Below are 18,007 nucleotides of genomic sequence, written 5' to 3' on the forward strand. Positions count from 1 at the left end.
CTCAACTTTAACAACCAAAGCACTTGTAAGCTGGTTACATGAGCGGGACTTCTCAAATTTTGAATTCCATCTTCTGTCGTTCTCTCTCTACATTCAAATAGAAGAAAGGACCTAGATGAAACCCTAAAATCTTCTGTCGTTCTCTCTCTAGGATCACTAGCTACAACAAATCGATAGGTGATTTGTAGATCGTTAACTTGTATTGATTTGTGATGCCACCGATTAAAATGGTTAAAGAGGTCGTCTTCTTGTTTGTCTCTAGCGGTGGTGGTTCACGGTAGTTTTGGCAAAGCTCCGACGGTGGTTTTTAGAAGTGGTGGTCACTGGAATTTAACCATCCACAGATGCTTCCCGTTTTTTGTTATCATGGACCTTCGTTCCTTCCTTTTGTTTCAATCTTTTGAAGATTGTAGAGGTTTGTCTTGCTTTTACAAGAACCCCAATGACAAAATACATTTAATATCTTCAAATAATCTATTATTGATGTTCAAATTCTGAATTTTTTGGTTACATATTTTCTTTGCTTGTAAATTTGGAGATTTACGGCTTGGAAGGCGTTTACTGTTCTTCTTAAAAGTTATACTAATGCGGTTATGTTATTTTTGTTGTTGTTGTTATTATTTTTCCAGTGATGATAATTTAAAATTTAATCAGTGATATGCTATGATTTCTGAATTGCAGAATGTTACGTTTTGGTACAGAGCTCTGTTGGTTATGTTGGGATCCACTACACTGGAGTTGATATGTGGTCTATTGGTTTTCGGTCTGTATTTTGAAATCTATCTCTCTTAGCTTTTGTTATTATTTATAATTTGTATGTTAATTTTTTTTTGGGTAAAGGGTTACCCCGGTGATTCTATATATCAACACAAACAATACAAACCAAGTAGTGTAGAGAGTCTACACTAGTTCGATCATGAGGCATACCCCATGAACGTAAGCCAAAACCAAAACACAAGCAACTAACAAATCAACACAAGAAACAACTAGCCTGACAAACTAGGAACAACTAAAAACAAATCAACACTGATCAGCCCCCATCATCCAAAATCTCTTTGCCATGGACTTCCCATTCGCTCAATAGTCTTCGAACATTAGCAGTATTCTTCAGTCTTGCTCCCATTAACTTGTATCGAACCAGCTGTATTATGTGAGCACCAACAGTTTCTGGCGGTCTTAGTTGATTTTTAAAGATCCGAGCATTGCGTTCCTGCCAAACAACATAAGCCGTAGCCGCTACCACCACTCTAGCAACATAATCCGCGGCTAGTTTAGACTTGGACCGATGAAGTAACCAATTCACAATATCAGCCCATTTAGGTTGAACCGAGTCCATACCCACCTTACGTTTCACCATATCCCAAACTTTTGCCGAGTAGTTACATTCAAAAAACAAATGACTATGGGAGTCATGATTTGCATAGCACAATAAGCAACACATCATGTTCATATTCTTCCGCCTAGACAAATCCCAGCTTAGAATTTTATCCTGCGTAAGTAATTTACCTCGCATGATCAGCCACATGAGAAACGCGTGCCGAGGGATACATTGGTTAAACCAGACAATAGCGCTCCATTCTACTTCCGTTTCTTTATACCGAATCGTATTCCATACACATGAAGTCGAAAAATCTTTCCGATCACTACCATCACGCCACATGATTCTGTCAATTTTGTTCGGGGTTACGTGGAACTGATCTAGCTGAATTAAGACTGGGAATAAATCCCTCCAAGCAACCGGCCATTTCCATTCTCCATTTAACTGAATGTCAGACACCGAATCCTCCAATCGAAATCCTGCATTAGCAATGGTTCTAGGGGAAATAAAGTTACCAAGCGGCCCTATATCGCACCAATAATCAAACCAAGCCGAGGTCCGTGTACCATCACCAACATCCGACCAGAAAAAATCTCTCATTTGCGGTCTAAGTTGAAGGAGCTTTCTCCAAGAGTAGCAACTATTGGAAATAATTTTAGATAACCAGAAACTATTACCTTTTAACCTGTAACTGTGCACCCACTCCACCCACAATGATTTTCTTTTCGTGACAATACTCCAAATATGATTAGTCATGAGAGCTTTATTAACATCTCCTAATCGCCGAATCCCCAATCCGCCTTCATATTTAGGGAGACAAACTACTTTCCAAGAAACCTTCGCTTTACCTTTTTGAAACGTAGAGTCTTGGGCCCAAAGAAAATTCCGCATCTTCGCCTCCAATTCATGAGTGACCCGTATTGGCAATAAGAAGACAGAGGACCAGTAAATGTGCATAGAGGACAAGACGGAAACAATGAGTTGCAATCTGCCAGCAAACGAGAGTAATTTATTTCTCCAATGCATGATACGTTTGTCAAGCTTTTCCATCATAACACTACAGTCTTTATAAAGAAGCCCTGACGAAATTAGAGGCACACCAAGATAGCGCACAGGCAAGGATCCCTCCTTGAACGGCATAAAGTTCAAAATAGCATTTTTAATATAACTCGGGACATTACAGAAGAACACCGTACTTTTCTGAATACTAGGCACCAACCCCGACATTTTAGAAAATTTAGAGAGAGAATTCATAATACCTCTAGCTGAAGCAATTTCCCCTCTAGCAAAAAGGAACAAATCGTCTGCAAAGTATAGATTGATAATTTGTTGCTTCTCACATTTGTTATGAAATTTAAAAGACGAATCAATCCTGACCATGTGATGCAGAATGCCCGTGAGAACCTCCATCACAAGAGTGAACAAATACGGGGACAACGGATCTCCCTGGCGAAGACCCCGATTACCTTGAAAAAACCCGTGCACATTACCGTTGACACAAACGGAGTACGAAGCAGTGGAGACACAAACCATGATCCAATCAACCATCTTACTGCTAAACCCAAACCCCATCAAAATATTCTTAAGGAAGTTCCAATCAACCGTATCATAGGCCTTCTGGATATCTACTTTGAACGCACATCTTGGTGGGCCCGAATTACGATGATAATTGTGCATCAATTCTTGGGTTAACAGAATATTATCCGAAATCTTCCTTCCTGGGACAAACGCCGATTGATTTATGCTGACAATATCATTCAACGCCCCCTTCACTCTGTCCGCAACTATCTTGCTAATGCATTTATAAAGTACGTTACAACAAGCTATCGGCCTGAAATCAGTCACAGTCGACGGAGAGGGCACCTTTGGAACTAGCACAATAAGAGTGTGATTTAATTCTCGGAGAAGATTACCAGTATCAAAGAAATCAATGATAGCCCTTGAGACATCATCACCAACAATAGGCCACGCACTCTTGAAAAACGCCGCCGTATACCCATCAGGACCCGGGGCCTTATCAATGCCAATAGAAAACATGGCCTTCTTAACCTCATCTTCCGTCACCTGTCTACACATATGATTAGCTACACTCGGATCCAAGACGTTAGAGAATAAATCCGGAGCCGGATTCAGCAACGTATCACCCCGGCACCCCAAGAACTTCTCGTAGTGATCAACAAAAGCTTGATGAACATGGTTGCCCTCAAATAAAGTACCCCCAGCATCACGAATGACATCAATCCGGCTATGATGATTTCGGTTTTTTAAAGATGAGTGAAAAAAAGCCGTATTCATATCCCCAGCTCTCAACCAGTCCACTTTAGATTTCTGTTTAAGGAAACGCTCCTCATCCAATAACGCTTCTTGGTATTCAGCACTTACAGTAGCTTCTTGAACCCGAAGACTCTCAACATTAGGCTGGTTATCAATACAACTCTGAATGGCCTCAAGCTTATCACGGAGATTTTCCACTTTTTTATGCAAGTTACCTTGCTTAAATAACAGAGCACGAAGAGGTTTTTTCAGGAGCCGAAGCCGTTTAACAACACAGAACTGATGCACTCCTTTAATTCTAGTACCCCACTATCGCTTCACAATGTCTAAAAATTCAGGTTTAAACACCAGAAAGTTAGCAAATTTAAATGACCGAGGTTTCGGCATACCAGCATCTGGGAGCTTTAAAACGCACGGGCAATGATCCGAGAGCCTATACGGCTGAAAAAGAGCAACAGCATTCGGAAAGGCAGTTACGAACTCGGTATTACCCAACACTCTATCGATCTTTTTCAGCAAGCCAATCCCCTTCTTGGGCTTCTGGTTCCAAGTAAAGTGGAGACCCGATCGATTAATATCAAACATTTCAATATTATCCACACACTCTTGGAATTCCTTCATACTAATAGAAACAGATGAGGCCCCCATCGATTTATCTTCTAGGTTTAGGGCCGAATTGAAATCACCCATAAGCACCCAAGGCTTAGTGCCAACAAAAACTTTGTGCATAGACAAATGGTGCCATAACTCCCTACGTGTCACATAGTAATTAGCCGCGTAGACCACCGAGCAAAAAGCTGTATTGTTATCTTTCTTGAAAAAGAGTTGTAAATGGATAACCTGATCGGTTTGAGACAAAACCATGACATCCAAGATGGCTGGATTCCAGCCTATGATAATCCTTGTACCCTTGTTACAATGAGCCCCATTTGATGTCCAATCCCATGATCGAAACACAGATTTGCACACATGACTCAGCCTACTAACATCAACATGCGATTCTAGAATAGCACATAGACTCAGATTATAATCCTTTACAGCCTGTCGAACCTCCGTTTGTTTCAGAGGGCGGTTCAACCCCCTTATATTCCACGAAGCAAGACTAACCATTGTTAACCGCTGAAGAAGGAGTGCTTGCCCCTTGTTTAGTTACAGGTTTAGTAGCATCATTAACAAGAAATTCAACCGTCTCATTGTATACTTCCTGGACCTCGTCATCATCCGAATCATCTTTCATATCCCCTACTCCGCTTCCACCAGCTTCATGGTCATTCCTCGAATCATTTAACACGTCAAAGGGGTTATTCGAATAAAAACTCGACGTCGTGGCTGATTTATTCGGCCCACCACTGGTTTTTAACCCAACCGGACGGTACTCAAATTGCTGTTTTTGTTTGTTAACCGGAAACCCCTTTCTCTTTGCCGTTTTCCTAGCATCCACATCCGTGAACCCGTCTTTGTCTACCGTTGGTTTTTTCGAAGGCCCTTTTGAGTTAGGAACTTTAGGAACTTTTGGAACAATGGCCGGAGCCTTCGTAACCTGCCTAATTTGCTTCGGACAATCCCCATCGTGATGCCCAAAAACCTTGCAAAAGGAGCATCGATGAGGGCTCCATTCGTACTCCACATACATCTTTTCCTTAACAAACCCGTCCCCTTCCAAAACTGGTACAGCAATCACAATTTCCTCTTTGAACTCCTTGTCTGCCGATATTTCAACTAGAGCTCTCGCAAAACTGCTCCGACCCCAAGAATCCAAGCACATTGAGGTAGTATACGTGTCTAAGGCTATAGGGTTACCAATTGCCGTTGCAATCATACTTAAACCATCCTCTGTATATGCGGCAAGGGGAACCTCGTGAATTTTAACCCACAGCTGCACAGTTTTAACTTCCTTCTTTTCCAGTTTCGAAGATGGAGACCATACATTAAGAAAAAGCGGTTGAGAACGAATGATCCAAGGACCTCCTTTCATAGCATTCATCATACCATTTTCATCAGCAAACTTAAAGAAGAAATAGCCACTAGCATTCATCATAGTCTTTTGGAGGCCAAATTTCTTCCAGTTATTCCTCACGAAATACTCGACTACCGGGTAGGCAACACGATCACCAAGAAAGTATCCATATAACGTATAAGCAAGCTTATCCTTAACAACCCTAACAGATTCCTTCGGCAGAACTACATCACAACCCTCATGAGCTACCGGACTTGCGAGTGATCTAAAATTGACCGTTCTAGCACTAGCAGCCCCAATAGAATCCGCGTAAGATACCGGAGACTTACCTGAATCCCTGCGAACAGTCTGACTTCCTTGCACACCAATCTGATTGCTCCCGAAATCCTTATCGGTTACATTAGGGTTTATGTTAGAAGCTCCACTAGGGTTTGCATGGGAAGGATTCACCACAGCCGATTGATTCCCTCCACATGCAGTGCTCAACTCCACCGGTTTAGAGATTTCCAGAAGCCCATCAATAACAGAATTATTGCTGGTAGAAAAGATACCCCGTCTTGGGGCCAGATTGTTACCCTCAATATTCGTTACCCGCAAACCAATACCACGCATTGGAACAGTATCCGGAGAAGAGTTTGGCTCGTACAATCCGGCATCCTTCAGAACATCAGCAGGAAACGGTGAAACCGGAACTCCATGCTGATCAAACAAACCTTGATTCACAGGTTTATCGGGGATGTTACTCCCCGGAAAGTTACGTTCATTCATTAGCAGAAAACAACTCTCCCTTAAACAGTTTGAAACGAAAATACCATGCACGAAGAACAAATGACCACCACGCCAAAACACCGAAAAACAGCAGCAGAAACACAGAAGACGAAACCCTAATCCTTAACCCTAGCGCCGAAAATCAATCCCAATTTGATTAATCCAGAGTATCAATCTAGCTAAATTTAACTCAGTAAACCGCGACCAATAACAACCGGATTAATTAAACAGGATGTCTAGACAGCAACTATGGCGGCGATTTAAGAAAAACAAAAGAAAAAACCCTAATTTCAGATTGAAAACTATTGCTAACGAGTTCGTTATAGAGTTTTGAAGATCAAAACCCTAATCACAGACTGTTATACAAACGATCTCAAAGAAATTGAAGGGTTTCATGATGAACAAGGTAAATCGCCTAGGAGAGAGAGCATAGGGTTTCTTTCGTCTTGCTTTGTGGCTTCTTTATATAATTTGTATGTTAATGTGTATAATCTATATGGTGTTCTTATTGTTTCGCCTAAAGTGTGTGAGTCATTTCAAATTCTAATATGTATTACTATTAAAGATCAGGATGTTCAGATTTCTTGTTTGTCTCCTTTCCAAAATGAAGCCCAAATATGACAAAGATGATCACAAATAGTTGATATATAACACAATGACTGGAGCTGACTTATTTAAAGGAGAATTGCACTCTAGGTTATCTCTAACTCCAATGGTTCCAAGGCTTAGCCGTCTCTAACTTGAACAGAGAAGAGGAAAGTCCAATTTTGACTTTTGGAAGTCAAATGAGTTGGCCTCTTTGATAAGAAAACTCATGAAAATTGTTTGATTTTAACAAAAATAAATGACTTTTGCATTAGAATTATTTATGTATGTGCAATTTAACTATTTTAGAGCTACATGGGTCAAGATTTTTATGTCAATTTTGAATTGAGAAAGCAACAAGTTTTTTTTTTTGGGTAAAGGGTTACCCCGGTGATTCTATATATTCACAACCAAAAACGCACAAGTAGTGTAGAGAGTCTACACTAGTTCAATCACAGGACATGCCCCATGACTGTAGAACAAAGAACAACAAATTAAACCACCAAAAGGAACAAACAACTAGACTACTCTCTAGAAAAAATCAAAAGACAAAACTTTATCAGCCGCCATCATCATGCAGTTCAGTTCCGTTAATCTCCTACTCCCTTAGAAGCCGACGCACGTTTTCACAATTCTTCAACCTCGCTCCCATCAATTTATACCACACCTGTTGGATAATAAGTTCACTTATCATTTCCGGAGGTCTCAACTGGTTCTTGAATAATCTTGCATTACGCTCCTGCCAAATAAAATATGCACTAGCCGCCACCCCCAATCTCGCAATATAGTCTGCCGCAGATTTCGATTTGGACCGCAACAGAAGCCAATTAACAATATCATCCCATTTGGGCTGAACCGAAACCATACCCACTTTGCACCTAACCATATGCCAAACTTGAGCAGAAAACTTACATTCGAAGAACAGATGACTGTGAGAATCGTGGTTAGCATAACAGAGTAAACAACACATCATATCCATATTCTTCCTACGCGAGAAATCCCAAGACAATATTTTATCCTGAGTGAGTAATTTTCTTCTCATGATCAGCCACATTAAGAACGCATGACGCGGAATGCATTGACCGAACCAAACAATACGACTCCACTCTATCTCCAATTCTCGGTGCCTAATCGATTCCCAAGCACGAGATGTAGAAAAATCATGAATCTGATCTCTTTGTCGCCACACGAGTTTATCAGGTCTGTGCATATCAAAGGACATTTGATCCAGCTGTATAAGAACCGGATATAAATCCCTCCAAGCGGCTGGCCATCTCCACGAATTATCTGAAAACACATCCGAGACTTTAGACTCCATATTAAATCCCGCATTGGCAATAGTTCTAGGCGAAATGAATTGCTCGAGCGGACCCAAAAGACTCCAGGTATCGAACCAAGCTGACGTACTTAAACCATTACCAACATCTGACCAAATGAAGCTTCTCATAGTCGGACGAATCTGAAGAAGCTTCCTCCAAGACCAGCAACAACTAGCAGGAACTCTACAAGCCCAGAAACTTTTACCTTTCAACCTGTATGAGTGAACCCACTGAACCCACAAGGAATCACGTCTCGAAATAATACTCCAAATATGCGCTGTCATAAGAGCTTTATTAACATCTCTGATTCGACGGATGCCTAACCCACCCTCATATTTAGGCACACAGACCGCTTTCCAAGAAACCTTGGCTCGACCTTTTTGAAACGCACTGTCATGAGACCATAAAAAATTCCGCATCAACGCCTCCAACTCGAGAATCACCCGAGCAGGCAAAATAAACACTGAAGACCAGAAGATATGCATCGAAGACAAGACCGAAACAATGAGTTGAACCCTGCCCGCAAAAGAAAGAAGCTTATTCCTCCAATGCATGATACGTTTTTCAAGCTTCTCCACCATCACTTGACAGTCTTTATACAGCAAACGAGAAGATATAAGAGGCACACCCAAATATCTCACTGGCAAAATACCCTCCTTAAACGGCATAATATTCAAAATCGCAGTTTTAATATAAGACGGCACATTAGAGAAAAAAACTGTACTTTTCTGAATATTAGGTAATAATCCCGACATCTTTGTAAACGAATCGAGGGACTTCATGATACACCTGGCCGACACAATCTCCCCTCTTGAAAATATAAACAAGTCATCTGCAAAATAGAGGTTGATAATCTGCTGGCGTTCGCATTTGTTATGAAATTTAAACGAAGAGTCAATCCTGACCGCATGGTGTAAGATAGCCGTAAGAATCTCCATAACAAGCGTGAATAAGTATGGAGAAATCGGATCACCCTGTCTTAGCCCCCGGTTACCCTTGAAGAAACCATGAACATCACCATTAATACACACAGAAAAAGTGGTAGTAGAGACACATACCATAATCCAGTGAACCATATTGGAATGAAACCCGAAACCAAGCAATATATTCTTGAGAAAACTCCAATCCACAGTATCATACGCCTTTTGAATGTCAACTTTGAAAGAACACTTAGGGGGGCCGATATTCCGGTGATAATTATGCATCAACTCTTGCGTTAACAAAATGTTATCAGAGATTTTTCTACCCGACACAAAAGCTGATTGGTTGACACTGACAATATCATTCAACGCCACTTTAATTCTCTCGGCAATAATTTTACTAATGCATTTGTACAGGACATTGCAACAAGCAATCGGGCGGTAATCCGTGACCACAGAAGGGGACGTAATTTTAGGGATCAGAACAATGAGCGTATGGTTTAATTCCCTAAGGAGCCTCTGTGTAACAAAAAAGTCAATAACGACATTCGACACATCATTACCAACGATAGGCCAAGCACTTTTAAAAAATCCAGCAGTAAAGCCATCAGGCCCTGGAGCCTTATCCGAGCCAATCGAAAAGATAGCCTGTCTAACCTCATCAGGTGTGACCGGTCTAACCATGTGAGTGGCAGCATCCATATCCAGCGTTTTAGAAAATAATTCAGGAGATGGAGTAAGCGACGTTACACCCTTGCATCCCAAGAATTTCTCATAGTGCTCAACAAACGCTTTTTGGACCAATTCATCCTCAAACACATTCCCACTAGCATCCCGAATAACATCGATCCGACTGTAGTGAATTTTATTCTTAAGCGCTGAATGAAAGAAGGCCGAGTTCATGTCACCAGCCGAAAGCCAGTGCACCTTGGACTTTTGCTTCAAAAACCTCTCCTCATCTAGCAAAGCCTCCTGATAAGCACGCCGAGTATTAGATTCCTCAACCCGAAGATTCTCACTATTCAAATCCTTATCAAGATCCCGCTGGATTCCATCAAGCCTATCACGTAAAAGTTGCACCTTCTTGTGCAAGTTCCCTTGCTGAAACAGTAAACCGCGTAAAGGAGGCTTAAGCAGCCGAAGTTTCTTAACAACAGAAAACTGATGCACACCACTAATACTCGTATCCCACGCCTGCTTGACAATCCCCATGAATTCAGGTTTATGAACCAGGAAATTAGCAAATTTGAAAGACCGATATTTAGGTTTATTAACTTCCGGAACCTTGAGGACACACAGACAGTGGTCCGATAACCTGGACGGGTAGAACATCGCCACAGCACTTGGAAAACTGGCAATGAACTGGGTATTTCCCATAACTCTATCATTCTTTTTCATTAACCCAATCCCCTTCTTTGGCTTCTGATTCCACGTAAAGTGGATACCAGTTCGATTTAAGTCAACCATTTCAATGTCATCAACGCAAGCTTGAAAATCTTTCATGCTAGCAGAGACCGACGAGCATCCCATAGATTTGTCTTCAAGGTTTAAAGCAGAATTAAAATCACCTAAAATCACCCAAGGCTCATTACGAACGAAGTGTTTGTGCATTGAGAGGTTATTCCAAAGATCCCTACGAGTGACATAATAATTCGCCGCATAAATTATTGAACAAAAAACCATTTTTTTCACCTATTTAAAAAACAGTTGCAGGTGCATAACTTGATCAGATTCTGAGAGCACCATAACATCCAAAATACTAGGATTCCATCCGACAATAATTCTCGTACCCTTATTGCAATGAGCCCCATTAGACGTCCAATGCCACGAACGAAAAATAGTCTTGAAAACTTTAGAAAGATTACTCACCTGAACGTGTGATTCAAGGATTGCACATAAACTTAAATTAAACTCCTTAACAGCCTGTCGAACCTCAGTCTGCTTAATGGGGCGGTTCAAACCCCTAATATTCCATGAAGCAATACTAACCATGGTTCACCGACGAAGAAGGAGTGCTTGCCCCTTTTGTTCCACCCGATTTAACAGTTCCCTTCCTCAAAAAATCATCCATCTCATCTCCATACGATTCATTAAGAACCTCAACAACCTCTTCATCCTCCACCTCTTGATGGGACGCCCCTGATGTATTACCATTCTCATCCACATTAACATTTGGATCATTAAGAGCATCAAATGAGTTCGAAACCTGAACCGACGCAACAGCCGGCTCATCTTTTTTCGTTGAACCGACCAGATTAGAATTAGGGCCCCCACCCTTACCCTTAGACGCCACAGGCCTATATTCAAATTTTTGCTTAGGTTTGTTGACATTGAATCCAACCTTCCTAGCTACCTTCTTGCCTTGAACCGTGGTATAACCATCATCATCCACAATGGGCTGCCTCTTTGGAATACCCCTGTCCTGAATTGGTTGCTTAAACTTCTTATCATTACCAGGGAACTTGCCATGTTGAGGATTTCCATTAGAGCCTTTCGAAGCCTGCTTAGGGCAACAATCCTCATTATGACCAAAAACACTGCAACGACCACATCTATGAGGACACCATTCATACTCGACATAAACTTTCTCCTTGATAAATCCATCTCCATCAAGCCGAGGGACAGCAATGGTTAATTCCTCCTTAAATTCAGAGTCGGCTGAAATCTCAACCAGAGCACGAGCAAAACTGCTTCTACCCCACATATCTACACACATTGAGGTAGTGAACGAATCCAAGGCTTTCGGCTCCCCGATAGTTGTAGCAATTAAACTTAAACCATCCTCAGTATATGCCGCTATAGGGACTTCATGGAATTTAACCCAAACCTGAACCTTCTTCACTTCCTTCTTCTCTAGTTTTACTGACGGTGACCAAAGTTCCAAAAACAACGGCTGTGAACGAATAATCCATGGTCCCTCATTCAGAGCATTCATCATACCTGCATGATCCGCAAATTTGAAAAAGAAGTAACCATTGGCGTTCATCATAGATTTCTGTAAACCAAATCGCTTCCAATTATTCTTAACATAGTAGTCCACAACCGGAAACGCGACACGATCCCCCAAAAAGTATCCATACAAAGTGTTTGCTAGCTTATCTTGCACCACTTGACTGAATCCCTAGATAGGACAACATCACATCCATCCTGCTTCTCATCAGCTTCCAGCGAACGAAAATTCACCTTCCTTTCACTAGCTCCCCTAACAGATTGAGCATATGACAAAGGTTTTACTCCAGTAACATGATCCTACTGACTACAATTTTCATGAACTTGACGTTCCTCTACCCCCTTAATAACCGAACTGACTTTCTCAACATTATCAATAGTAACGGGTTTAGAAATAGCAGCGAGCCCATCTATAACCGATACATTTTCTGAGTAAAACATACCTCTCCTTGGTAACATAGATTTACCTTCAATATTAGTCACCCGTAGGCCAATACCGCGAACAGGAATAGTACCCGGAGTAGAACCTATCTCGTGATTTCCAGAATCCTTCAGAACATCAGCAGAAAATGGAGATAACGGGACTCCATTCTGATCAAACAATCCTTGGTTCACAAGATTTTCAGGGATGTTACTCCTCGGATAATCACGATCATTCATTAGGAAATACACAACTCTCCCTTAATCGACGAAACAGAAAACACCATGCACCAAAAAACAACGACCACAATGCCAAGAAGCCGAAAAAAGTGCACCAGACCCAAAGAAGACGAAACCCTAATCCTTTACCCTAGCGCCGAATGTCAATCCTAACTTGATTAATCCAGAGTATCAATCTAGCTAAATTTAACTCAGTAAATCGCGACCAATAACAACCGGATTAATTAAACAGGATTTCTAGACAGCAACTATGGCGGCGATTTGAGAAGAACAAAAGAAAAACCCTAATTTTAGATTGATAGCTATTGCTAACGAGTTCGTTATAGAATTTTGATAAACAAAACTCTAATCACAGACTGTTATACAAACGATCTCAAAGAAATTGAAGGGTTTCATGAGGAACAAGAAAAATCGCCCAGGAGAGAGAGCATAGGGTTTTTTGAGAAAGCAACAAGGTTGACTTCCAAATAAATTGAAATTGTCAATTTTGTGATGATATATACAGAGGGTTCTCAGTTTGCTTGAAGTGTGCCATATAAGGTCACATATTCCCGCTTTTTATTTTTATTTTATTTGTTTTTTTTTATCTTTTATATGAACACAATCTTAGTTTGGTTATTGAGGAGTGAAAAGATATTTGATCACAAGGAGGCTTAATTTTTTCTTTCTTAGGTATAAACATTTTATCTATACAATATATAACCTTATTTTTGTATTTAATTACTGATTCGATGATCATTTAATTTGGACTTGTGACATTTTTGATAAAGTTCATGAATTTATTGGGTTTTAAAGTTGATTACAGATTGTTTGAATGATGGTTGGTGCAGGTTGAGAATGAGTATGGGTCTATAGGAAAGGTGTATGGAGGTGCAACTACATGACTTGGGCTGCAAACATGGCGGTTAAATTGGACACCCCATGGGTAATGTGCAAGCAAGATGATACTCCTGATCCTATCGTAAGCACGATTTCGCCCGTTCACATGTTAGCCTTTATGAGCTTGGGCTGAAAGCCTACTTAATTTTAAATGTTTTTTCGGACCTTCTTGGCAGATAAACACATGCAATGGTCTTTAGTGTGACTTTTTGCCCAATAAGCCCACAATTTGGACTTAGGCTTGGAGTGGCTGGTATGTAATTTTGTTAACTTTCTTTTGTAACTTCATCAAGATCATCTGCTTATGGGGTCATAATCAAGTTGTAACATGGTGTTGGGTTGTAAGTGTTTGAAGTTGCTTATGACAAGCTGTTTATTACAAAACACCTGCATTTATCTATTGATGATTAAGAGTTTTAAGCAAAAAAACTAAAAAGTTTTATGTTTATTGCAACAACAACAATTCCTGAAAAAAAATTGCATCTGCTTTATTGGCACTTCTATACCACATAGAAACCATAGATTGTACATGTGTGCCAATTCACGCTATGCTTATAGTTTCTCATGCATTTTCATTGTTTATAACTTGTTATAAAAGTATAATGGGATCTAGCCTTTTACAATTTTCTTTTCTGAAATTAATGAATATTCAATGTGTTAATCTTGTTAACAAAACTATGATATTTCAACCAATTTGACATGTTTTAGCCAAGTTTTTATATTTGACCCGGTATAACCCATGTTTGGATAGACTGGTTGAAGTTGCCATATCCAAAGTACACATAAATACATTATCAAGTAATTGCAAAATCTTTATTGTAGTGTGGTCACAATTCAGAAGCTAATGGCACCAAGATGCTTGAGGAGGTTGAGAGGTATGTATTGACTACAGTAAAAAACGAGGATAAAATGGAGTTTAGCAAGATTCTCGAAGCTATTAAGATTTGTTTTGGTTGTAAAATAATTGTTTATTTAGCCTTTTAAGATTAGATGAGTTATAATATGTTTTTTTTTCAACATTTTAGGCCAACTTTAATATGAGAGTATAGGAAGAAGAGGGGCGGTGGAATTATGGGTTCCAAATCTCAGGCAAAAACGAAGGAGAAAGAGCGGGTTTTAGCCAAGGAGGCGAAAACTAAGTGTGTGGTCTTTACCAACCATAAGCGCCTTTAACACATCTTCAACCAAAAGGAACTGAACATGCGTCAACGTCGTTGGGTAGAGTTATTAAACGACTACGACTGCGAAATTCGCTACCATCCAGGAAAAGCGAATGTAGTGGCCGACGCACTTAGTTGTAAAACTCATGTTAAGGGTATTCGTTGTTTCCAACTCGTTAACGATCTTCAAAACCGCATCCGTGAAGCTCAATATACCTCTATTAACGAGGGTAGCCTCTCCTACGAGATACGAGGTGGTGTTGAAGAAGATCTTGTGTCTAAATCCGATGGTATTCTATAATATCTCAATCGCATCTAGATTCCTAATCATGATAACCTTCGAGACTTTCTGATGAAAGAGGCACACAAATCTAGATATTCTATTCATCCTGGTGCTGATAAGATGTATTAAGACATGCGTACATCCTATTGGTGGCCTGGAATGAAGAAAGATATCACCACTTTCGTTGTGAAATGTCTCACTTGTTCAAAGGTTAATGCTGAACACCAACATCCCTCTGGCTTGCTTGAACAAGCAGAAATTCCTATCTGGAAATGGGAGAGCATTGCAATGGACTTTATCACCAAACTCTCTCGTACGTCTTCTGCTCATGACAGTATTTGGGTGATCGTCAATCGATTGACCAAATCCGCTCACTTCCTCCCCAATCGTGAAGATTTCAAAGTCGAGAAATTGGCTCGAATCTACACTGATGAAATAATTTTTCATCATGGTATCCCCATTGACATCATTTCTGATCGTGATGGTCGCTTTACGTCTCGTCTTTGGAAAAATTTTCAATCCATTATGGGTACTCTTCTTAACCTTAGCACCGCTTTTCATCCTCAGTCCGACGATCATTTGTCGTCATGGTATCCCCCATTGACATCAATTCTAATCATGATGGTCGCTTTACATCTCGTCTTTGGCAAACTTTTCAATCCATTATGGGTACTCTTCTTAACCTTAGCACCGCTTTTCATCCTCAGTCCAACGGACAAACCGAGCGTACTATCCAACTCTAGAGGATATTCTTTGTTCTTGCGTAATCGATTTTGGTGGCAACTGGGATATGCACTTGCCTTTGATCGAATTCTCGTACAACAATAGTTATCACGTGAGTATTCAAATGGAACCTTTTGAGGCATTATATGGTTGTAGCCGTTCGCCTATTGTCACACCCCCAAAATCCACCTACGGAATATCACCTCTTGGGAGCGTGACTGACCAGGATCAAGCCACGAATCATATTGAACATGTAATTAATATCAAGTAAAATAAATGCAAACCAATCATTCAATACGATAGGTGTTCAAAACATAATTATAGTATCAAGTGTAGCGGAAGCATAAGTACGAAAACCCAATGTATATCATAGTTCAAATGTTTAAATGTTTTAACATGGCATCCACGATCCAATCTCCACAACGACCTGCTCCTCCCTGTGCAAGCTCCATGTATCTAACGACCTGCAAGGCATGTAACAGAGGATCAACAACTAGTTGAGCGAGTTTACAGTTTATAGTTCAGTAATTGTAATAGTGTAATAAGCCTTGTATTCGTTCATTAAGTCATGTATCGTAATAGTTCGTATCGCAGCCCACCTAGGCATGTATGCGAAGATTAGGGAAAGTTCTCAAGTATTCTAGACTAGGTATGTTTGTATCGCGGCCACCCGGCACCTGTGCGAAGATTTTAGCGCATAGTTCACAGCCTTCCTAGGCATGTGTGCGAAGATTAGTCATATTATCGCAGCCAACCCTGGCATGTGTGCGAAGATCAGTCATATTATCGCAGCCAACCCCGGGCGTGTGTGCGAGGATCAGTTCTATAAGCATCACTAGTCTAGCAGTATCTTAACCAATCACCTTCCTCACCCGAGGATCATATCACTACGTTCCATCATCTAGAGAAGTACAAATAAATAAATCAATCCCATTCCCACCCTGGGAACCCCATGCCTTGGCTGTGTGAACTCACCTTGGTTTGCTCGGTATGCTATGCTCTAGGGTTTATCAAGTGTCTAAGTCCGTTACACACGACCTAGGATATGTTACACATGATATGATGTAAGTGTTTGCATCAAATTAGGGTTTGCAAGTCATGGGTAATCAAGCAACTGTGTTTTGTGTGCTTATTGTGTACATGATGATATCACATAGAATGATTCATACATGCAAGATCATACAGTTGCATTCGGTATCATACGATTATATATAAAGAATCATTCACCACGTAAACAGTTAATCGTATTCACATAATTCATGCGTCACGTCTTTGTTTTCACCGTTTAGTCTAACGTGGATATTAACCTAATTGCCACTGTTAACGTCCTTAGTACATTTAGCAACGTTAATAACTTCACAAGTTTAACGGAGTTGGTTACTTAACAACGTGACATTCCCATCTTAACAGATTCAACATTAAATGACACACATTCATGGCTTCACTTTATCATCACACAAAGTCAGACATGCCTTGCCCTATCTAAAACTCGGACAAGTGTGGGGGGGGGGGTTTCCCCTGTTCAAAAGTCGGACAAGACTAGGCATGAAACTCGGACTAGAGGGTGGTGGGGGTTAAAAGTCGGACAACATAGGTGAGGGGGTAAAAAGTCGGACAGTGTGTGTGGGGTTTAAAAGGTCGGACCCCCTTGATCTCTTGCCAAAACTCGGACAACCCACAATCAAAGAAACTCGGACCAAACAATCCTTGTAAAGCTCGGACACTTAACATCATTACAAAACTCGGACTCCTAGCAACATATTAAAGCTCGGACCCTTCACAATGTTATAAAACTCAGACAATGTTCTTTGGTTTTAAAGTTCGGACTATGCTTGCTTTATAAAACTCAGACATACATTCACATTAAAAGTCGGACAACTTCATTATGTTACAAAACTCAGATCAACAATCATCATCATACGAATATTCAAGTTCACAGTTACGATCTTACGACCAGAAACCCTAATTTCATGATTTTCATAGTGCAATAATCATTTATCCATCGATCATTCTAACATATCTTGTATCTAATCATCAGCAATCGATTTTACAACCAGTCAATCATCATAATCACAATAATCAGCATCACATTAAAGCACAGAACCATCATATGAAAGCTAGGGTTTACAAGTATTACAATAATCAAGAATTGATACAATCAAACAATCAATTAGGGTTTACAAGTATTACAATAATCAATCATTAACAATTT

General features: G+C 40.3%; 1 protein-coding gene across 1 annotated transcript; it reads right to left on the reverse strand.

Annotated features, from left to right (window-relative positions):
* Positions 1-1,030: 1,030 nt before the first annotated feature.
* On the reverse strand, positions 1,031-6,317 carry LOC110882016. Its single transcript, XM_022130127.1, has 3 exons — positions 4,700-6,317; positions 3,982-4,593; positions 1,031-3,882 (listed from the first exon to the last, which is right to left on the reverse strand). Exons 1-3 carry the CDS (start codon positions 6,315-6,317, stop codon positions 1,031-1,033), a joined length of 5,082 nt encoding a protein of 1,693 aa, XP_021985819.1.
* Between the last annotated feature and the right edge of the window lie 11,690 nt (positions 6,318-18,007).

This window comes from Helianthus annuus, chromosome 10 (genome assembly GCF_002127325.2).
Source record: "Helianthus annuus cultivar XRQ/B chromosome 10, HanXRQr2.0-SUNRISE, whole genome shotgun sequence".
In the NCBI taxonomy this organism is placed as follows: Eukaryota; Viridiplantae; Streptophyta; class Magnoliopsida; order Asterales; family Asteraceae; genus Helianthus; species Helianthus annuus.

Bases quoted from the DNA above. Each gene is read 5' to 3' on its own strand.
- LOC110882016 (XM_022130127.1), bottom strand. From the start codon at position 6,317: ATGAATGAACGTAACTTTCCGGGGAGTAACATCCCCGATAAACCTGTG. The intron at 4,594-4,699 runs GTTAGTCTTGCT...GTGCTATTCTAG, and splicing joins TTCTTCAGCGGTTAACAATG to AATCGCATGTTGATGTTAGT. The intron at 3,883-3,981 runs GTATGCCGAAAC...CTAGAATTAAAG, and splicing joins TTTAAAGCTCCCAGATGCTG to GAGTGCATCAGTTCTGTGTT.